Raw genomic sequence first — 23,813 nt, forward strand, 5'->3', positions numbered from 1 at the left:
GACTCTCTGACCATTTATGAAGGCATAAGGACCTCGAAACAGTCTTACATCCACTTTTCCTTGCTTGCTCAACTTTTGACGACACAGCTTTTCTTGCCTCTGTCTTTTTTGATGAAGTCTTCTGCGAACCAGACGTTGAGATCTCTGCAGACTAAATACTGTTTTGTTGTTCATCAAAATTAATCTCTGTACTGTAGATCTTTCCTGTGAACTGCATGATGACTTGTCGAGAATGGTTAACATTGTTTGGAGCGACTTGGTGCACTGAATCAAGTATGAAGTCCATCTCCTTCCAGTGTGGAGTAATCCTTGTGATGATGCCCGCGACGACAGCTTGAGTATTTTCCTCTCTTCTCTCTTTCAGACCGTTCAGTCTTAAAAGATGGAACTTGTATCGCTCCACTTCTGCCGTTCTCTTTTATAACTGTCGCTCTTTTCTCTAACTTCTTGCTTTTATTTTTTTTGATTTAGTTAAACTCTAACAGCTTTGCCGATGGCAGCTATATTTAGTGTTTTGTTTCAGCTCTGACTTGAAGTCCTTCATCATATCTTGAAGAGTGCCGATCGCATCTAAAATTGCAGCGTTGGAAACACGTTCTGCATTGGATCCGGAAGTGGCATTCTCGCCCGACCTCAGTTTTTTCTGGGGTGCTGGTGGTTTCAAAGGTATGGTTAAGTTGTTTTTCATGCCCTTAGTGGATGTTTCCATGATTTTTGGTGTACAGTAATCATGTAGGAAGGGCGCTTTAGCACTATCGGTAGCTTTACCATTAACTTTGGCCATGTTTTCATGGCAGTTCTTGAGAGTGACCAGGGGCCTCAAGTATAATGACGAGCATAGAATTCACACTAAAACAAGGCATACGGATAAAACTAAGAGTGTACGTAAGCAAGAAAAAAATCCAGATGCATAAAACTGTGCATAAGCACAGATCGATGCACATTCCCTTCATAAATCCCAATGAGCACAAACTTTACGTGCGTGAATGAGCCCAAAGCCACCCCCCCGACCCGCCCATAATTGTGTATAATTGCATATGTAAATCTGTATAAATACCCGCTTTGTTCTGTTTTTCTTAAACAATGGATAAACCACGTGGGGAAAAATAAGCATTTCAGCGAGTGCGAAGTGGAGGTCATGTTAACAGAAATCGAGAAATTATTTGGTGGCATCAGCACTAAAGTTGACGGAGCGGCAGAACGAGACAATTAAGTGTTTTTATCTATTCACATGGTGGCCGAAATTAAAAAGAAGGGGTCAGACGTTAAAGTCCAATGTGAAAAAATCAGTGGCCGCTCACCGTAAAAGTCTTAATAGCACAGCCGGAGGGAGCGGAATCTCTGGTTTCACACTTTATCGGGTGAGGGGGATCCCAATATCAGTGCCAGACATAATTCAAGGTCGCTGAACACGCTAGACATGGTTTCATGTCTCTACAACTTACCGTTCCGGAGATATGGCAATTTTAAAGTTTTGATTGAAACTTCCCGATATCATACGAACACGAATGTGGTCTCAATCAAAAGGAATCAGCCCACAGAATCAAACTTTATCTGAAGTCTCTACGACCTTCCTACCCAAAGATAACAATCATTGTATGCGGACGATCGGTGATAGTACAATTTTGCATTATAATCTAACCCTTAGCATTCTCTGATCAGGCTGAAACTTTGGACTACACATATTGTGCCTCCTACATACAGAATCCGCAGTCATCTCGAAAGTTAGCATGTTAGCATCCCTAACCCCAACCATACCAAGTATGGGGTCACAATAAATGACACCAAAAAGCTACACCATTCGACTCAGGAAGCTCAGGTTATAATAACCCCCATATAAGCACTTTCTCCCTACTGTGTTAACCTCATTTCCCTCAAACCTCAGAAGAGGAAGGACATGGGACACAGTGCTGGTAAAAATATCTTTATTGCTATGGGATTAGGTCAGGATGGCTATGGATTAACCCTGCGGGGGTCTTGGACACTGGGAGGTGCCTCTGGGGGACACTGGGGTTTGCGCAATGCCACAGGGGGGCGCCGTATCTTAAGAGGGAAAATATAAAATACCAAGCATCATTGAATGACTTGAACCTTATCCAAGGACAAATATAAGAATTATTGAATGACTTGAACCTTATCCAAGGACAAATATAAGCATTATTGAATGACTTGAACCTTGTCCAAGGACAAATATAAGCATTATTGAATGTGTTGAACATTATCCAAGGTCAATGTAAGGGCAATATACTTACCTGTTGGTCTCGTCGCTGTTTCTCTTGTTCCTCTGGGTTGGCTGCCTGGTGTTTAGGATTCTTCAGGGCTCTTTGTTTCCGTCACCCCCTGAAAAATAAATAAAAATAATTTAACTGGTTTCCTGATGAGGGCAAAGCAGCCCGACACATGTGTCTGAACCTGACACAAGGTCCCGTGTTTAGTGTTTTATGGCCCTTTTATATAAGTAGGCTTTTTGTACCCACACATTAGAAGGCCCCGCGGGCTTTGTCAGGATCCGATGGTGAACGGGCGATCGCTCAGGCAGGCGAGCGGGCAAGGAGCAGGCAAGTAGCCGGAATTCAGGGTAAACGGGAATTTATTCCGGGAAGGTCAGGGAAACAACAAGGGAACATCGGAACATTAATGACGGACAATGAACTCAGGTAAGATAGGAACTGAAATAGACAACACTGGGCGAAAATAATCGGACATAGCTGGGTACGATCGGGGAAGCACACGTGGCACACACGAGGATCGTACAAGTTGGGCGTGACAGGCTTATTGAAGCCGCAAAATTCGGTCTTATAGGCTTATCCAAGCCACATAATGTTTGGCACCGATGGCATTGGTTGGGTTACCAGTGGGTGGGCGCCCGACCACTATGAGGTAGGCCCGTGCAAAACGTGGGCCCCGGCTTCGGCTGGGACCGCGGTCTTAGGGATTCCCCTTTCCCTAACCCTAAACCCCTACCCCAACCCTAACCCTTATTTGGGGATTCCCCATTCCCTAACCCCAACCCTAACCGTAGAACCTAACCCTAAGCATAGTACATAGGTGACCATGGGAAATTAAAAAGGTAGTGCACTGTAGGCTGCAGCCATAAAATGTTGCACACTCATTCAGGGACGCATCTAGTCTGGCTTTGCCAAATTTCAGACTCCTAGCTTGTACAGTTCAGCCATGACGCCCCCTCAGCTTCATTTCAGCACTGTACTTAAACAGCTCCCCATTGACTTGCATTGGTGACTGTGAGGTGTATACCCATGAGCTGTGGCGCACTTGTTTCCATATTGACTAGTTTTAGCATGCCAAATTTCAGACCCCTAGCTGGTACAGTTCACCTGTTTTCCTGAAATTATAACTGTAAAATTGCACCAAAGATGTTGTGAAAGGCGTGCCTCCATGAGACTTTGCAGACTTGTTCAGACACATATTTAGTTAATGCATGCCAAATTTCAAACCTCTACCTTGTATGGTTCAGCTGTGAGACCCCTGAAGTAACCTTGCCCTTAAATTAGGGAATCATATTTTTTCTCTGAAATGCCTCCCAGTGCATCAGAATCGATTGATTAGGGAATAATATTTTTCATTTGGAATGGCGTGGCCTACATACTGCATTGCAGCCACTGATGGTTTTAAATGAACGAGGCATAGTCTTAACAGACATGTATTGATGTGATTAAAGAGCAGACTGTCTAGTGCCATTTTAGCCTAATTCTCAAGAGATGATTGAAGAATGAACATGTCATGGATCAAGGGATGACAGAGCAATGGCGATCATGCTTGCTTGATCATGTATGCTGATCTTTTCAGGGTATCATAGCAGCAAGAAGCAGAAGATGTATCAATCAGTGTTTAAGAACATGATACAATGAAACACATATGACAACAACCAGTATTTAACGGTCAGGTTCACTCTTAACCCCACCACACACACTGCAACTTACAAGGTGTGGCTCTCTTCTGTTGTAAAGGTCTACAAAAAAAATCACCAAATTAATTTAAGAACTTAAAGACAGCTTTGCTAAATTTTGAATTAATGAAATCGCTTTAACCAACTTACTTTCCCTTACATTTTTCACTTTTCTGTTTCAGCATCTTTAATGCCTCACGTCTTTTTAAATCAGCCTTTTAAATCCTGACTGATGGCGAAACATATAATCGATTAACTCTTTTTCTGAGATCTTTGGGACTAAAAAGCCTTCTGGCAGCCATTGATTTTCTTCCTGCTCCTCGATGTGGGCGGTTTAATGGACTGCAATATGTAGTTCCGGTCGCGTCTTCTGTCTTTACGTCCCGGTCTTTGTCCACAGTCCCGTCAGTCTGCATCATGTGGTCTCCTTCAGTTGCGTCTTCTGTCTTAACGTACCTGTTTTTGTCCGCAGTCCCGTCAGTCTGCGTCATGTGGTCGCCTTCGGTCACGTCTTCTGCCTTTGGTCCCCGTCTTTGTCTGTAGTCCCGTCAGTCTGCGTCACATGGTCGCCTTCGGTCATGTCTTCTGCTGTCGCGTCCCCATCTTTGTCCCGTCAGTCTGTGTCGTGTGGCCACCTTTGGTTACATCTATTATCACGACTCTATCCAAGTCCATGTCATACTCAACTATGCTGCTTCTCAGATCGATGACATTTGGTTCAGGTGTAGCTGGTGTTTCTGGTGCTGAGCATCTCCCTCTGCCATTCTCATCACCTTCCAAATCACTGTCACTGTCAGTCAGGTAACGCCTCACTCTACGTCACTTTTTCTTTCGCACCAACATCTCTTCATGGTCTGAGTCACTCTCACTGTGGGGTCTCCCCCCTCTTTTGGTCCGCTACGTTTACTTCAGTTGTTCTCTCGCTTCCTGTGTCCTCCACATCATCTTCTGACAAACACAATGTGAAAGACTGCTTAGCGTTTTTTGACATGGCTTCTTCAGTATCCTTCCGACTTTGAAAGGCTTCATTAAAATTCAAATCTGCCACACAAAACTTTTCTGCTGTTGCACCTGAATGACACATCATTCGTCGGATGTTGGCTGTCTTCTGGGTCGCCAGGGATCTGCTGACCTACATTAAAAACTTGCAAGTTCTACTTAATTTAACAACAGACATTCTCAATGCGAAGCGAAAATAAAACTGTTTGCAAGAACAAATGAAATTTTTTTTTATTTTAAAGTGAACCAGTTTGTCATCTGGTTTTCTGCCTTTTCCTTGTTGATGTATTGAATCACAACACACCCATGCAAAGCATTTTGGGGCAACTACATTGTGAAAGGTGCATTATAAAAATAAATTCAAATCCTGGTGACATATGTGTGCTGTTTGGGTATGTATGCATTGATAAGGGGATTGAAGCAAATGTTTCCCTATAAACTAATTTTATACGCAGTAATTGGTAATTAGTAATTTTCAGTAACTTGCACAACGCTGCTGACTAATAACGTTACCACTGTTGTCTGAATCCAAAGTAGTTGTAATACTATATATGACCACTATCACAAAACTCCTGCTCGACATCCTCATAGAGTAAGTTCTCCAAATGATCCAGGTACAATTTAGTGATGATTTGTGTATTTTCTAGCATGATGGATCACCCTGTCATAAGGCAAAAGTGACAACATAGTGACTCAGAGATCATAACATTGAAATTTTAGATCCATGGCCAGGAAACTCCTCAGATTGTAATCTTATTGAGAAACTGTGGTCATTCCTCAAAAAGAAGGTGAACAAGCAGAAGCCTGCAAGTTGTGATCAACTACAAGCAATAACGGGGCAAGAATGGATCGGCATCAGTCAGGATTTGGCCCAGAAGGTGACATCCAGCATATTGCAGGAGTTATGAAGAAGGGTCAACACTATAAATATTGATTCTTTGAATACATTTGATGTTTTTGCCAATAAAAGCCTTTGAAACGAAATTATAAACAAAATGTTTATAATTGTTCTTCAGCATACCATAGAAACGTAAAAAAAATCTAAATACGTTGAAACAGCAAAGTTTGTGAAACAAAATTTGCATTAAGGCCAAAACTTGGTCATGACTGCAGTGCCCATATATAGGAATTAAATTCCGCAGAAGTGTTCTTACCGGCCAGAGGATTTTTTTCCTAAAATAATTCGCTAAATCGGCTGAAAATTACAGCGAAACACAACCAAAACAAAAATAACCGAAATTACTTAATTCTATGAAAGAAAGCATAGCATACCCTACCTCTTCAAAACTGTAAAAAAAAAAAACTAAACGATGCTGACAAGAACAGTAACTGCAGGTATCTGTAATTTGTATTGCAGCTCTGACAGCGAGATACAGTAATAGCCCATAGTTTTTCAGTGAATATACTTATCACTACCACCAGGGTTTCTGAAGAAGCTTATTTCTACCATTTAAAATAATTTTCAAAATGTTAACAATATGCAAAATAGCATAATAGAGGTCACCTTTCAGGTGTTTTCAGCTGCCGTGCATTCCGACAAATTAAAGTAATAAATGTATGGATGCGTTATTATTCTGAGTTACTGCCGTTTAGACTGATACCGATACTAAAACACGGAATACTGCATCTCTGAAATGTAGTCTCGTGATGATACATTGAAGATGTCGCTTCCTTATAAACAAACCTCACGTGGACCACTCCGCTTCCCCAATGAAACTAGGTGGTAAAGCGGTAGACATGTTGGCTCTAGAGTTACGTCAATTCCTTTACTCCCTATACAACAGCATTCTAAGATGGCGCACTCGTGTTCTCAGTTTCACGGTCATGAGTTCGCTGCCGGTCATGCGCAGTAAAGTTTTGTTTATGAAACTGGATTTGGTTGTGTTTGTTTCCATGGGCAGTTTTTAGCAAATCGTTTCAGTTCACGGTTACATGTTGGTTATCGCTTTTAGGCAGGACACAGACGTAAACTCAGAAATATAAATGGGTACCGTTTCAAGCACGGAGAGCGAACGAGAGCCGCTCCTCGTTCCAAGTGTGCCAGAGACGAGCACACATACTTCGTACAGCCGAGTCTACGGAAGAAGATGGCTGATTCTTATTATCTTTTCTCTTTTAGCATTTATGCAAGGAATCGTGTGGAACACTTGGGGCCCAATACAGAACTCGGCTAAACATGCTTTTGGATTTTCAGACATAGACATCGCTGTGTTGGTTTTGTGGGGTCCGATAGGCTTCATTCCATGGCTGCTGTTCATGTGGTTGATGGACAAGAAAGGTGAGTATTGTTTTGATGAGGCATGGGAATCACGTAATGGTAGATATGGTAGATATTGATTTTTGCGACAGGACCGTGTACCGGATACCCTGAATTACCGAATATTCCATACTGAATTATCTAAATTAATCGCACTAAAAGTGGTAAAGTTATTGCTCTGAATATCATATCATTAAGATGTGACGCCAATTAATTCTATTGTCTGCCGTGACACAACACTGGTTATACGAGTTTTTATTTAATAATAATCCCTGAAATATTCTCTTACCGTGACAAACGAATCGCATTTTAAATAAACACCTTATAGATAATTTTTCTGAATGAATGGAAGAAATCTTTTTTTTTTAATTTTAAAAATTTTAGGCATGAATAACATGTATGTCTTCTAATTAGCTAATTTGGCAAATCCAGAACAATACTAGGCGTTTCGTTGACGATAAAGTCTTTGCATTTAGGAGAGCCCACAGTACAGTCTCAACCATTTAAAACTCAATATTAATCTGTTATTCACTCATTTGTCAGTAATCTGGTTATGGCCAGTTGTATATGTGTGAAACACGATTTTTGATATGAAAAAAAAGTATAATTTTCGTTTTAATCTGTTCTCGTATCTTAAATATTTATGAAAGTTCACTCTGCTTTTATTCAGTGCAGTGACTGCCATATTGCATCTGTATATACTGTAAATGTAATTATTTACTGAAAAGTTCAAAATACAAAAAGTGAACAGATAGATGGCACATGTTCAAATTACTGTCAGTAAAAGTCTTTGCCTGCTCAGGTGAATATGGTTGAGCCATCCTCATAGTTGTCCATTAGTTTACTGGAAAATAGAGAGGAAATGTAATTACATTTATTCGGGTTCTTTAAATATGCATTTCAGATAATTTTGATCTTAATAATAATAATAATAATAATAATAACAATAATAAGATTTGAAAAGACCACAACTAATGTGAAGACTCTTGACACAGTCATGGAAATGGAGTGTAGTTCAGTGGCCATCTAATGATATCACTAAGACATAAACAATCGAAAGCCTGCTTTTTATGCTTTTGTGCTCAATATTGAGTAAATGGTGATTGATACTTTGATAGCCTCGCTTCACGTGTATTCTCATTTTTGATCCTGTCATATTCTTCATTGATTTGGATTTATATCACATCAGAACATTCCTGAATATTCTGCTTTTGTTGTTTAAGCCAGCTCAAATCATTTCATTCAGTTCAGAACCAAGAGTAAATTTACAAATTTACACAACAGTACTGCATATACACCCTCAAATTTTTCTCAAAGAAATCAGACACATCAGTATATATCATATCATGGGCAGAATTAAATAAACTGCTCCATCATATCCGTTGACAGAGTTTTTTTGGAGCATAGCAACACAACATTGAACCCAAGATTAGGACTAGTGTCAAAATATCAAACAGCAAAGGTGTGGAAACAACCAGCATAAACTGATTACAAACAATTAAGTTTGATTAGTATGGCTTATATAAAATCCAGCAATACAGATCAATGTTTTTTTGACTATGTTTTATATATTTCATCCATAATCTTGTGTGTTCTGCTACAGAGTACTTGTAACTGGCTGTTTTTCATCCGTGCAGGTTTGCGGTCATCCCTGCTGCTATCAACTCTCCTCATGGTGGTAGGTTCAGGGATGCGGATCATTCCCCTTCAGGACCTGTACTTGAGAAGATGGTAAGCCTTTCGTTAAGGCTGCAGCGGTGAGCAATACAAACAGTGACTAGATGGCGTTCTTGTGATAAATTTGAAAATAATTTGACAGAAGAACTCATGCTTGTCATAGACATCTTAGAGTGGTATTTAGTTAACAACTAAAGTGCAGCCATATACAAGCATAGAGAGGTGCATAACACAACCAGAATATTCTGTTAAATTTGCAGTTTGATGACTGAAAGGATTATATTCATCACAAGACTGACAAAGCATAAACATAAAGAATACAGGTTATTTTGTTTAATGCATGAGATATACACCTGTTCCGAAACACAATCATTATTATTATTTTAATCAAAGTACAATGTTAAAATGCACATAATAATTTTTTTTTATGAAATTTAGAAAATGATGGTGATATGGGATTATATATTTCCTTAACATGCTCTTAAGACTGGTTCACTTTAAGTCTTGGCGATCACAAATCGTTTTTGTTCATCTCCCAGAAAAAACCAAGATTAAAATTTCAGTTGTACTGCATAATCTGTGTTTGGATAAAATAACTAAATAATCAAAGAAAGGGGCGGCATGGTGGTGCAGTGGTTAGCACTGTTGCCTCATACCTCTGGGACCCGGGTTCGAATCTCCGCCTGGGTCACATGTGTGTGGAGTTTGCATGTTCTCCCCATGTCGTCGTGGGGTTTCCTCCGGGTACTCCAGTTTCCCCCCACAGTCTAAAAACATGCTGAGTCTAATTGGACTTGCTAAATTGCCCATAGGTGTGAATGTGTGAGTGCATGGTGTGTGAGTGTGCCCTGCGATGGGCTGGCCCCCCATCCTGGGTTGTTCCCAGCCTCGTGCCCATTGCTTCCGGGATAGGCTCCGGACCTCCCGCGACCCAGTAGGATAAGCGGTTTGGAAAATGGATGGATGGATGGATAATCAAAGAAAATGACATTCCGGTTTTAACGCCATTCATTTAAAATAATAATATTATAATAATATATACTTAATAATATAAGAAAAAAGAATATAAGATTTTTGTACTGAGAGTAGCATTGTAATGGGCAGCAGAATTGTGCAGCATTCAGAAATAAATTGAGAATGTCCTTGAAAATCCAGTTCAATTTGTGAGTCTGAACTGAATTTGAATTTCATTTGAACACAGGATTCAGAATTGCAATTTGACTTTGAATTAAAGGAAGTAAAGTTTTAAATGGTATTGAATTCAAATATATATATATATATATATATATATATATATATATATATATATATATATATATATATATATATATATATATATATATATATACACACACACACACATAATGTATGTGCAGCTTTAAACAATACAGTTCAATATTTCAATATTAATTACACGTAAACATTTTAACATACACAGCATTCACTGTATGACCATTGTAAATATGTCATGTTATTAAGAAAGAAAGAATAAAATACTTGAAGTTTCTTTTTGTGCACCATGGTGTATCTTCTTGTAGGACAAGTTGAGTGTAGTGCCAAACCAAAGAAATATCCCAAACTCTTTGCCTACATCGAAAATCAAACTAGTCCCTCTCCAGTCACAAAGGCTTCAAATTATGTCATTGCACCTGTTGAGAGAGAACTTATTTTACTACACATAACAAAATAAAGAGGAGCAGCCACTGAAATAAAGTAATTCTTTTATTTACTTTTATACTTTTATTTACTTCTAATGTTAAAAATCAATTAGTAATCAGCAAACAATAAAGATTATACCCAGTTAATCTAGTGATACCTCATTTCACCAGCATTTTGGTGAAAAGTTCAGGTGATTCATAATGAGATACAGGTAATCCATAGGAATTGGACTTCTGATTGTTTCCCATACTCTGCTTTTATGTCAGCACATTTCATTTATGTGAGTCTAACCATGTATTTTGAAGATGGAATTTGGGTTATGAGTTTGGTTTGTGACTGCCAAATTTTGTTGATATGATGTTTTCTTCTATCTTATATTTTTATTACGATAAAAACAATAGACTGCTTTTCCCTAACATATTTTTGTGTATTTTTGATACAGGTTAATTAGTGGGGGGGACAAGTTTTGAATGCTGGGAATTTCATTTCTTAAAAATGTACATCAAGATCTTAGCCAACAGTTTATAATAATAATGTTTGGGGACAGTCACAGGATGGGTGGCACTACAAGAGTTTATTATTATTATTATTATTATTATTATTATTTGCAAGCTGTGTGACACTATATAAAATAAGCTTATCAAACGTACTACCCAGGGGATACTTTCTTTTCTGAATCCAGGCATGTAAAATAACCTCCAAAAGCCTGGTGGCGCTGTTACATTTTTTTGAATCTGAAAGACTATAAGAATTTAAGGTGTTGTCCCATATTCATTCTGTTGTTTGCACTGTTTACACGTTTTGAATACACAATTGCACCTTCAGTCTATTGCAACCAGCACCATTTTGCCCTTGGATTAGCATCATTTCTTTTTGGGTACTTCTGTGAGTTGGTTCTTTGGTTTGTAGTTCTGTAGCGTCAATGTATCACTCTTAGCATTTATATAATACACCTTTTTATGTGCGCTGAGAGTCCCTTATGCTACTGTGGTAGATTCCATATATTGTGAATAGTATATAGCTAGCCACAGTTGCTTTCGAAGCATTTAAATCATTCAAAAGATTTTTTATTTTAAGTTAGCATTTATATAGGCTTTAGCATTTGTATAAGCTTGCTTTAGACTTTTGCTCTGGTCATCATAAAAAACACCCCACACCAGCCTGTTAGTAATACAACAGAATTAAATGGTTATTCTGGGTATTCTGAGCCTAATATGCAAAGTTTCACTTGCAATAAAAAAGAAAAGTTTGCAATTTTACCTGTACATTTTTGAGGAAAATGAAATATATGTTCAAATCCAGTTAAAAACTAAGAAGAGTAATATATTCAATTCATTAATTCTGCTAATCACATGCACTATGCATGACTAGAGCATATCACTCCTGCCAACATTTAAGTGAATTAATAATGCTTGTTTGAAAGTTTGAGTTTTTCTCCAATTGTACAGGAAATTGCATGGTAGTAAAGTTTACCTGGGTTTAAGCCATGAATAGATCATATTTTAGCATAGGGAGATACATTTTACTAATATGTTTGATGGTTATATATATGTCTGTTTTAAAATGAAAACTCGTTGGTCTCTCTAATGTAGGAGAGCATGATATGTCATCGTAAATGTCCATTCTGAAGCATTTTTACTTGTATTTAGAAGAACTTCTGAGATCTCTACTTCTCAGGTTGACAGGTGACCACAGTAAATGTTTAATTTTTACTGCCAGCCACCTTGGCATAATGGGACCTTATTTCAGAATTTATACTTGTAGAGTTGATTGCTCAAAGGTATTTTTATACAGGAAGGTGTGGTGGCTGAGTAGTTACATATATGTATGTATATGTAACTACTGCTCAGTTCTTCTGAATGAATTATATCTTAACGAGGCATCAGTAAAGATCAAGTACAAATCAGTATATATCAGTTAATCAGTTATATATTTTTGGAGGGAGGGGTGTTTTGCCAAGTTAATTGATCTGTTTCTTTAGGTCTATTAACTTGATAAAATAAGTATTAGATCAGGGGGCTCAGTGGAACGGAAGTTTTCTGTGGGATTCCTTCTTTCTTGCCATCATTCTTTTTGCAGCATGTAGTGTTTTTTTTTCGTTTAGTATTTATACATTGCAAACTGTTTGTGGGACAGATGTTTTATGACTTATGGGATGGTTTATGTGCATGGATGTGTGTGACCTTGTCAAGAAGTATCTGATTATAGGTTGTGAATTTAAATATTTTGACAGATTTTCACTACAGAAGTTCTGGACCTGAATTTAATAGAGTGCCTTTTCATGAATGCTTATTTTTGTGTTCCTAATATGCTCTGTTTATAGACATTATTGTAGAGCAGGGGTAGGAAATTTTATCCAAAAGGGGCTGTTGGTTATCCTCACACCTGGGTTTGAACAGCTAATCTATAGGTTATCCCAGAAACTTTAATACACACTGGCCCTTTATGGATAAGAAATGCCCACCCTTGTTCTAGAGATTTCTTATCTTGATTTTGAATTGTGCGTTTATTTTCTTCTTTTGCAGGTTAATTCATGGGGCACAGTTGTTGAATGGTTTAGCTGGACCGACTTTAATGAGTGCAGGCCCTCTTCTCTCTACCACATGGTTTGCTCCAGACCAAAGGGCTACAGCCACAGCTGTTGCTTCTTTGGTTTGCTACCTAGGGTCAGCAGGCTCGTTTATAATTGGTCCTCTAATAGTACCAGCACCCAATGATACCCAAGTAGTGGACAAAGGAACTGGCCAAGACATCAATCACATAAAGGACAGGATCCAGCTTGTACTATATGCAGGTAATTTTCTTGTTCCGGTAGAGCCAGTATGAAGAAAAATCTTATGCAATTATCTTATAAAAGCATATTTCACAATAAAACAGTCATCCACTCATCTTCCATAACTTTTATTGTGCTGGGTGACATTAAGCTTGGAGCTTATTTCAGGAAGCATAGAGCTGTACAAACTCAATACACACAGTATCAAGGGTAGGATTCAGGCCCACACCCTTCTAGATGTGTAGGCACAGTGCAACCAATGGGGAGGTTTGTGACTCTGCTGGTTAAACCCTATGCTCATGACTTCAAGGGCATACATAACAGAAGACCATGCTCCCTCTGTCAGTGACTTAGACACAGTGGTACTAATTAAGCAACATGGATGATCAACAGAGTTTATACCATTACTTTATAAGCAGCATAGGGGAGCGGTGAAAATTTGTAATTTGTCAGTTTAGCACTGCAATTTAAAAAAAATTAAACTGAAGAATTTTAACATCTACCACATAAAGTTATGAAAGTTCATGTTTTAGAAATATGTAGTTCCATTGCATGAATTATTCAAGCATAAATAAATGACACGAACAAGCAACGCAGCTTTGTAACTGGATAATATGTTGATTATCCTGTGAAATTTTTATTTGAACGGTCTGATAAATAGATTACCTGTGCAGCGTGAACTCTCACGGAGTGTTATCTCTGTTCGGATGATGGTGTAACACATAGTTCTCTGTTTCTCGCACCTGCAGAGTTTGGGATGATCACAGTGCTGTTTGTGGCTGTGCTGCTTTACTTCCCTTCACGCCCCCCTGTGCCCCCCAGTGTGGCTGCTGCTAGTCAGAGGCTCAGCTACAGGAGCAGTATTTGCAGACTTCTCAGGTAAATTAATGGTTGTTCCCCTTATGCAGACCTTCTAGTATACTCATAGTAGTATGGTGAAGTATAGGACGTGTCAGAGTATGTTCCTATAGAATTTACAGTAATTTCACAGTAGCATTTGTGATTATTAATTTGTAAAATTTTAAAGACATTAACTCTGCAAATGTTTTTTTTTTTTTTAACAAACTGATGTTCACTGACCAAAAAACTGCAAAATATAGGTAAATAATTTGCCATGTTAGGTGTCCACAACATGAGCCTAAGGCTAAAAAAATATCATATTAGTAACTAAGTAAGTACCTGCACAATTTTGAAGTGTTTTGGGTTGTTATTATAATGAAGAAGAAAAGACTGAAGGTAATCCATTCCATCATAATTATGGCTGACTGACCAAAGTATGTTAAAACTGTGCTGATTGAGATCGCCGTGGATTTGATAAAGATCACTGTCATGGTCACCTGAAAAGTACCTCCAGACCATAACACTGCCTCCTCCATGCTTCACAGTGGGAACCACATATGCAGACCTTTACCTCTGTGTTTTAGAAATACATGCTGGTTGAACCTAAATATTTATGCATACGTGTTTCATATGCATAATATTTCAAATTTAATTCATTGCCCTGCACTGTCCTGTTTCGTATTGGACTGCAGTTTGTCCTATTCACATATGCATACACAATATGGACAAAAGTTTTGGGACACCTGGCCATTATTTCCACAGGAACTTTTATGGCATCCCATTCTAAATTCATAGGCATCAATATGGAGTTGGTCCCCCCTTTGATGCTGTAACAGCTGCCACTCTTCTGGGAAGGCTTTGCACAAAATTTTGAGTCTGTGGAAATTTTTGCCCATTCATCCAGAAGGGCATTTGTGAGGTCAGACACTGATTTGGGATATGAAGGCCTGACTCGCAATCTCCATTCTAGTTCATCTTGAAGGTGTTTCATAGGGTTGAGGTCAGGCCTTTGTGCAGGCCCGCTAAGTTCTTCCATACCAAGCTCACCCAGCTAAGTCTTTTTGGACCTTGCTTTGTGCACTGGGGCACAGTCATGCTAGTACAGAAAGTACCTTCCCCAAATAGTTCCCACAAAGTTCGAAGCATTGAATTGTCCAAAAATGTCTTAGTATTCTGAAGCATTAAGAGTTCCCTTTACTGGAACTAAGGGGCCTAGCCCAACTCCTGAAAAACAGCACCATACCATTATCCCTCCTCCACCAAACTTTACAGTTGGGACAATGCAGTCAGGCGGTTAATGTTCTCCTGGCATCAGCCAAAGCCAGACTCATCCATCAGACTGCCAGACGGAGAAACGTGATTTGTCACTCCACAGAACATGTGTCTTCTGTTCCAGAGTCCAGTGGCATTATGCTTTACACCACTCCCTCTGACGCTTGGCATTGCACTTGGTGATGTGTGCAGCTGCTTGGCCATGGAAGCCCATTCTATAAAGCTCCCGGTGCACAGTTTTTATGCTGGGGTTAATGCTAGAAGGAGTTCGGAACTCTGCAGTTTCAAGTACCCATCACGCAGCATTGGCTGGTTACCAATGCCTGCAAGGAAGTGGACAAAGGAGGCTGAGGAGTCTGCAGGAAGTCATACAGGCAAAGGACCTGGGCCAGATACAGTTTTTGTGTGTAATACTGTACTCCATATTTCTCCAATAACAACACATAGATCACAAAACAAGACTGCTGTACCTGATGTGTAAGACTTGCTGAACATGAAGAATAGGGATTTCTAGGGCTGGTGATAAGGAGGGGATGAAGGGGGGTGGAAGTGATGAAACAACTCCATGAGGTGGGAAAATCTTCTACAGGGACTAGTGAGACTGCATACTGCAGCATTTAGAGGAGCAGGAGGATCACCGTTGGCTATTAATTGGCTGTTTATTTAGTGGTTCAGTGATACTGGAACCGGGGCAATAAGCTGAATGTATGATGCCGCAAATTAGACTCTGTGTCACGGGCAGGACCACCTACCACCCCTCTACTTCACCTCCACCACAGAGAATCTGACATTGTCTCTGCTCACCAGATGAGAAGAGAGTTGCACACAGAATTGACTGCTGGGTCTTTGGGAATCTACTCATAATCAGGGTGCTCACCATCCAGCTCTGTAGCATTTTTTTGAAGCTGTTCTCCTTTTTCCTGGAAGATTTCCCGCATAGTTTCCGTGCCAAGGAGGGGGTGTCCCTACACCTTCATGCACAGCACACCAATTGTTCTTGCGTCACACATCATTTACACCTTTTAGTCTTTGGATAATCTGGACCTGCTGTAGTTTGCTGACTAGTCATAGTTGAATGCCACTCTTATATGCAGTCTTAGCAGAGCCTAATACCACCAGGAAAACACTGGCACCATATTAAAGGGTTATGTTCTTTGCTTTCTCCAATGACATCAACACCAACCTGCTTCTCTACATTGGTGACAAGCTCAAAGCTATGCTGGTAAATGCTCCCCTTGTTACCTTATGGACAGGTGTCAGTTTGTGAAGCTCCAAAACTATATATTGGAATCACTGATGAGCATCACTGAACTGTCCCGTTTGCTTTCCTATTCGCCCTTTGCATAAAAAAATGCATGTTCACCTCCAGATAGTGCTATGCTGAAGACCTCCGATGACTCCTCCAGTTAAGGCTTCATCAGGAGTTGAAATGCGTCTGACCATCACCAAGACAAAGGAGCTGGTTTTTGATGTCCAGGATAACCCAGGATAAGAACCTCTGAGACCAATCAGTTTTCAGTGAGAGAATTTGGAAGCCATAAAGTCATACCAGTACCTGGAAATACATCTAAACTGCAGGCTCAGCTGGAAGGACAACAAAGCTATGTCAGAGTTTCCTGAGGAAGCTCAGGTCTTTCAATGTGCAGAGCGTGCTGCTAGAGATGTTCTTCTAGTCTGTTGTCGCAAGTATGTTTTTCTACCCTGTGTCAGTTGGGGGAGCAACACCAGCTCAGGCAATTCCTCTTTACTAAACTGGACTTATTGGAAGCAGTGGCAGAGAAGGGACTGTTGGTGAAGCTGAAGTCCATCAGGCATGCCCTTTGCACAACACTCAGTCCTGAATCGGCTTTAGCCGTCAGGTCATCGTGCCGTGGTGCTTTAAGAGGCACTACTGGGAATGTTTTCTGTTATCAGATTATGCAGCACATTCTCCATCTTGATGAAATGATTTTGTTTTTGCTTTTCAGCAATGTGCGCTTCCTCATGATCGCATTGGCGTACTCGGTGCCTACAGGAGTGGCAGCTGGCTGGTCTGGAGTTCTGGACATGGTGCTCACCCCTGCCAAAGTCAGCCAGGTAAGAATTAGTAACACTGCACTGAACCTAGTATACCTGCTACATGTGATTTTTACAGTACAATTGGAGATATAATGTGTTCACATAAATTCATCATGTATAAATTCTGGAGACGTATTTAACATATTGCTATTTTAATTCTTAATTCTTTCTTAACATAGGAGACTGAATGATTGAATTGCAAGTTATTTTAAAATGTCTTATCAAATAATGACACCTTGGATTTAAACTGCTGCTTATTAGTATGAAAAGGGTTATTGTTGTGCTTCTCAAAGCGGAATACCAGTCACTTCATTGGGATTTAAGTGAATATATGTGTATTCAGTGGAACCTCCATACCCACTGATTAGGTATCGACAGTTTCAGTCATCCATGTTTTACCGTGCCATGAAAATATTAAGCAGAGGCTGAGTACAGAAAACAAGCGATACAATTCCATATTAAAGTAAAAATGTTGTGTACAATGTTTTTCATTGGTGCCTTGTCCGTTGAGCATTAAGCAAAAATGTCAGAATCCTGTTTATTCAAGAGTGAGACCACATTCACATTACTTTTATTACAGTATATTGTTAAAATTGTTTTATTATAAATTATTGTTGTTGATGTCTTATTGTGTGTGTTCTGGTACAATCTAGTGGTGAATCATAACAGAAAATTAGTGCATAGGAAATGGGGAGAGATTATACCTATTACAACAAATGTGCTTTTGATGTGATTTATTTACAAATATTGACTGGTGACAGTTTGCTCCAATGTGGATATTGCCAAATCAACAGACAAAACACCTCTACCTAAAAATGAAACCTTCTTTGTTCTGCAACAAAAAAAAAACTCTGACAATACACTAGACCTAACTCCCTAAATAGCCCAAAACCAAAGACAAAAACTATAAGAGACAATGGCATCCACGTCCAACAGTCCAAATGAAAAATGAGAACTCGCCTAACAAATAATTTGCAATATACTAGGGTAAACAAAACCAAATAAGAGAGTGAGAAAAAATCATTGTCAGACATCAAGTCCAGGTCAACAAAACCTATGAAAAACCCTGCTGCTACAAACGAAGTTGTGAAGCGGATTCATAGACCGGAGTTGAACTTGAAATGTCACGACGCATGACCTAAAACAGGGTGGCAATACACAGTACAAACAGCTACACACCATAACGTGTAATTTAGAAATTGAAATTAGTCCGATTTTTTTTTTTTCCCAGGTGGATGCTGGCTGGATTGGGTTCTGGTCCATTGTTGGAGGATGTGTGTTTGGAGTGGCAATGGCTAGGTAAGCAGCGAGAAGTGTGGGTATGTGCTGTTAATTACTACTTATGCTGGGCTGAAATTGGGGGACTGACACAGAACAATTATTGGAAAATCTCACATATCAGATTCGTATTTTGTAACAAACTGTGCCCCTATAGGACCATAATGATCATGAATCAAAAAAGGTTTTAATAGAACTACAATGGTAAATACAATTTAATAACCAGCAGTATGGCATTTAACAGATGTATGTTAATATGAACTAGTTTAACACTATAGATAATACTTTGTATTTGTTGTCCAAGGTTTGCAGACTCCATCCGGGGCATGTTAAAGCTCATACTGTTGCTGATGCTGGCTGGCGCCTCCTTAGCCTCAACTTGGTTCACCCTAACCTGCTTAACTCGGGTCACTCATCTCCCCTCCACTGCAGGTGGGTCCTTCCCTAAGGGATACAGTCATTGCCTGAATGGCCAGGAAAAGTACACACAAATAGACTTCTAGACAGTACGCTAATCAGAGTAAACTGGAAGAAGGCTGTGCAAAAGAGACATTAAAAATTAACAAGTACTTTTTCTGATATTCCAGTGTTTCATTGAGGTTTGTAATTTCATGTCTGGATGTGTCAGTGTAGTGAAAATGAAAGTGAATGCTCTATAATTTCTTGCTTGAACAAATGAGGAATTACTTCATATCAAGGCAGTAATTTTCTTCATATTAAACAGTAATTTTTTGGTCATACTAAAAAACTTCCATGTTTTTGCTGGACGATTTTCAGAATTATAGCCTTGTTTTTGAACTCTTCCTTCATGATTGTTGTGTCTTTTGTTATTTATTGTAAGCATACATGCAGACTGAAGGAAAGTCCCCCCCAGGATTCACTTGTATATGGATCCACTCTGTTGCCCTTGATGGCATTAAGCTTCCCAGTTCTTCCATTAATCTCATACTATAATGCTGCCCACTGGTTGCTTCATGGTATTTGTTTGGTCCCTGTCAGATCAAAGGATTAAGTTCCTTCTGATCATAAAATAGTCATCCAGTTGGTCTAAGGATGTCTCTTGTGGTTCCTGGAAAACTCCAGGCGTTGTTAGCCTTTCTCAGAACTAACTTCCACTAACATTGTCAATCTTCCAGAGACAAAAGTTATGTAGTGCTGGAAAAAAATGTCAGTTTCTGAACTGTTTTCCATCTCAGGCAATAGGTTTCGTAACTGAAATGATACTTTTGGTCTTTTGAACATTAAACTTATAGTTGCCTTCTCGTGTGTTTTTGCTTCATTTTGAAAGGTGTTAGGATTATGGTTTTACCATATAATGTTTGACTGTGTCACAGTGGACTCCTGTCAGACTTAGGCACGTGGAGGACTGCTGTTACATCGATTAGTACATTTTACTGTCCTGTACTGTACTCTGTAAATATAACTTTTCTTAACTTCAGTAACTCTTTTTCTCACAGCCACTCTATATACTTCCTGCATCCTGGTGGGCATTTTTATCAACAGTAGTGTACCAATCTTCTTTGAGATCTTCATTGAGACAGTTTACCCTGTGCCTGAGGGCATCACGTGTGGTGTGGTCACTTTTCTCAGTAATCTTTTCACTGGCCTCCTGCTATTTTTCCTCACTTTCTACACTACAGGTAAGGGGTCAGCACTCAAGTTTCATAACTGTGTTAATGTTAACTTCTATTCTGAATTTTCACATTTGAATCAGAGTTAAGTAATCACTCCATTTGTTTTTCTGTTTTCTGGTTGTTAGGCTGTTCTGATCTTAATTGATATTCTGAACAGTTGAGGATTGAGTTTTAATCAAATTTTTGAGTTGAATTTAAAATTTAATATTACCATGGTTCTGTCAAGATTAGATTTTGCTTTTTTAAAAAAAAGTAGAATATTTGTTTTAATGTATCTCACACATTGTTTTTGTTATTTTCCATTGAAAAATTCCTCCAATATATTGTGATTTTTAAAGAATGACCCTGAAGTGTATGAAGTGAATGTGTTGTATGCAATGTATTGTTTGCCATATATTTGATGGATTCTGCAATGGTAAAATAGCAATATGTTAAATATGACTCCAGCAGAGTGGTAAATTGCTGATGTAAGCAGTAATGTTACAGTTATTTGTTACTAAATTGCCGCTTCATGTTTTTGCCATCAATGTAATACACATTACTCACTGTGGTGGACTTTTATTTTTACAGATCTGTCATGGCTGAACTGGTGCCTGACGGGATCCTGTGTTTTCAGCCTCGTCCTCATACTGTTCTTCAGAGAATCCTACGACAGGCTCTACCTGGATGTCTTTGTCTCTGTCTGAGTGATACCCACTATCAGTGGGTCATTAAACTCCTTGCTCCAAATTGCACAATAAAAAATCTGAGGAAAAGAAGTAGGAATAACATATCCCTTTTGTTTAAATGATTTTATTGGTTTCTTTCTAGTATTAATAATTAAATTATTAAATAATGAAAGAATGATGATTATATGTGTTTTTTAATAAGAACCACAACCAACCAGAGTCCTTAAATTAAGGGTAGGAAATTTTCAGTTGATTGTTATGTCGGCACACTCAAGTTTTCAAGTTTACTGCAATGTAATGCTTTCTTTTTTATGCCAAGGGACTGTTTTATTTTAAGAACATTGTTACGTTTAGGAGATTTTGTAGCAAGCACAGTGTCTTGTGGAAATCCTTGAAATTGCCTAAATCCTTTGATTTTTTTTTTGTTACTTTCACCTTACCCAGGGTTTCTTGGGTGGCACTGTTGAAGATTATTTTTAATGTTTCATGTGTACAGATCAAGAAGAAATGTCTCATGATCATTGAAGAAAATGTTTAGACCTAGATTTTGTGATCTGTATTATATTTTCTGTCTGGAATATTCTGTGTATAATTCTGAAGGTAATTTCAGACATTTTAACCATTATTACTGTTGTACATGTTTACATTTATTTTAGTGGGCAACACACTAAAACAGGGAATAATGTTTAATAAAGCATGTTATTTGACTGGAAAGATCACTGAAGTAGACTTAACTCATTTTCCTATTCATGGAACCAGTTTGAGATGACACATGCTTTGTAATATGGCACATTATCCTGCTGAAAGAATCCAAAAAATGGGTAAACTGTGGCCATACAGAGATACAGATAGTCAGCAACAATAAAATTAATTGGTAATAGGGTGCCCAGTGAATGCCAAGAAAACAATCATTACACCACCAGCAGCCTGGACTGTTGACATAAGGCAGAATGAGTCCGTGGATTCATGCTGTTTATTCAAAATTGTGACCTGCCTTAGTAGAAATGGAGATGTATCAGACCTGGCAATATTTTTCCAGTATTCCAATGTTTTTGCAGTTTCAGTGAGACTGTACCCACTGTAGCCTTAGTTTCATGTGTTTAGCTTGCAGGATTTTATTAGACATTTTGTTCTCACCAACCTTCAAAACATGTCTACTATTGATTCATCTTAGTGTGATTTATATTTTATGGTTCCATGTTACCATGGTCACATTTGTTCACAATCCACCTGCATTCTGCTTTAACTTTTTTTTAAATCCATTGATCAGATGTTCTTGTAAAAGGTATTCTAAATATCTTTCCAGCTAAATTTTTATTGATGTGTGTGTCATATCCATCTATAGTTTTATGACTGAAGTACCGAGGTTTTGTACTGGTTTCTAAGAGGAAAATTCATTTCACATATCTTTTACATCGAATCATATGATGCAGCTGTGTAATGTATTTAGGGGTCCAATCATGCAGTGCTGGAACCCTATTGTGTTTGCTAGGATTTTTCTTATTATTCTTGTTTTCTTTTCTTATTATTATTCTTATTTTGCACTAAAACAATATGGGGAGCAGAGACCATAAGATGTAGAAACACAATTTGGTGGAGTGGTGCAGAATTCCCCCCCACTACTCAGGCAAGCAGAATTATACCTATTGACCTGATGGTGGCACTATAGCACAGTGTTTTAAATTCTGGCCTATATCTCCAGAACCTTGAATCATAGAAACAAAATTCTTTTTTTCCCCAAAACATTCCCTGGCTCATGTCAAAAAGATTGCAATTGGGACTGTGAATCTCTGCCTACTTAGATTTTTTTTTTTACGAATTTGCATAATGTGAAAAGTCTACTTTTCTTGTCCTAGACCGTTCATCCGAATCGCACAAAATTTGTACCATTTTGAGACCATACAGACCAAAAAGTTTTGACCTCAAAATACCTTATAACTCAAACAAGTGGACACAGAAAGATGAAATTATGCATACATATTCATGGTCAGATGTTCCACCTCATCATTTAGTAAAAGTTCATCTACTCATTTGGACCATTTTAACCATAACTTGGTGGACAAAATCGTGAAGCTGGTGGCTTGTGTCCAGGTTCTGTGAGATAATAAACAGACTTAAACATGGCTAGACTTCAGTCACTTCAGTCACCTCCTGACCACACTCTACTGAGAAGCCTGCTCCAACGGCACGGAGTGAAGCACAGTGTAGATTTTTTTGGTTCCAGTATGCTGGGCGGTCTATGAGAGCTGAAGCCTGACCCATTACACATCAGTCACCTATTCTGACAAATAATAGATAAGCAAGGTGTTTGTTACTGTGAACTGAACTATACAAACAACAAAACAAGTACAACACATTAGAAGTCTTCAAGATGGCTGTATTGTATTATGTTATAAAAGTTTTACATTCTGCCCAAGTCATTATTCCAGCCTCAGACACACACAAAAAAAAGTTTTTAGTTTTAAATGCAGTTTTAAAATGGCCTAAAAAAAGAAATCCAACACATCATTATCTGTTTCACTTACCCTAAGTAGCAGTAATTGACATTGTGGAATAGCAAACATACAAGGTGCTGTTTCACTCTGCCTTTATATCATGACATTATTTTGCAGTCTGTTTGTTGTGCATGTTTACTGAAGTGACGCAATTGAAAAATGCAGAGCAGTTGAGGTTAAGGGCCTTGCTCAAAGGCCCAATGGTGAAATCACTCTTCTGACCACAGTCCAAACCTGCAGACCCACAGTACACATTTAAAACATGTGGCTGACTTCTAATTACAGCACTTAGCACA

The 23,813-nt window shown here is 38.7% G+C and overlaps 1 protein-coding gene and 2 long non-coding RNA genes across 4 annotated transcripts; 1 reads left to right on the forward strand and 2 right to left on the reverse strand.

The window, feature by feature from the left end:
• Positions 1-1,608: 1,608 nt before the first annotated feature.
• LOC125704588 (uncharacterized) lies at positions 1,609-6,566 on the reverse strand. The gene is made up of 3 exons (XR_007381187.1): positions 6,411-6,566; positions 2,253-2,340; positions 1,609-2,043 (listed from the first exon to the last, which is right to left on the reverse strand). It is a non-coding gene; the product is annotated as an uncharacterized LOC125704588 (long non-coding RNA).
• Positions 6,567-6,738: 172 nt separating this feature from the next.
• slc49a4 (solute carrier family 49 member 4) lies at positions 6,739-21,736 on the forward strand. 2 transcript variants are annotated; one of them, XM_049018477.1, is made up of 9 exons: positions 6,739-7,184; positions 8,801-8,894; positions 13,025-13,293; positions 14,022-14,151; positions 17,352-17,460; positions 18,674-18,741; positions 19,025-19,152; positions 20,178-20,360; positions 20,925-21,736. In XM_049018477.1, the coding sequence occupies exons 1-9, from the start codon at positions 6,890-6,892 to the stop codon at positions 21,038-21,040; spliced, it is 1,392 nt and encodes a 463-aa protein (XP_048874434.1). In that variant the 5' UTR covers positions 6,739-6,889; the 3' UTR covers positions 21,041-21,736. The 2 variants fall into 2 exon arrangements, with proteins under 2 accessions (XP_048874434.1, XP_048874443.1); XM_049018486.1 differs by having other exon boundaries at positions 7,011-7,184; positions 8,801-8,920.
• On the reverse strand, positions 19,029-23,669 carry LOC125745531 (uncharacterized). The gene is made up of 3 exons (XR_007398692.1): positions 23,548-23,669; positions 20,901-23,298; positions 19,029-19,164 (listed from the first exon to the last, which is right to left on the reverse strand). It is a non-coding gene; the product is annotated as an uncharacterized LOC125745531 (long non-coding RNA).
• Positions 23,670-23,813: the final 144 nt, after the last annotated feature.

Source organism: Brienomyrus brachyistius, chromosome 1, assembly GCF_023856365.1.
Source record: "Brienomyrus brachyistius isolate T26 chromosome 1, BBRACH_0.4, whole genome shotgun sequence".
Classification (NCBI taxonomy): Eukaryota; Metazoa; Chordata; class Actinopteri; order Osteoglossiformes; family Mormyridae; genus Brienomyrus; species Brienomyrus brachyistius.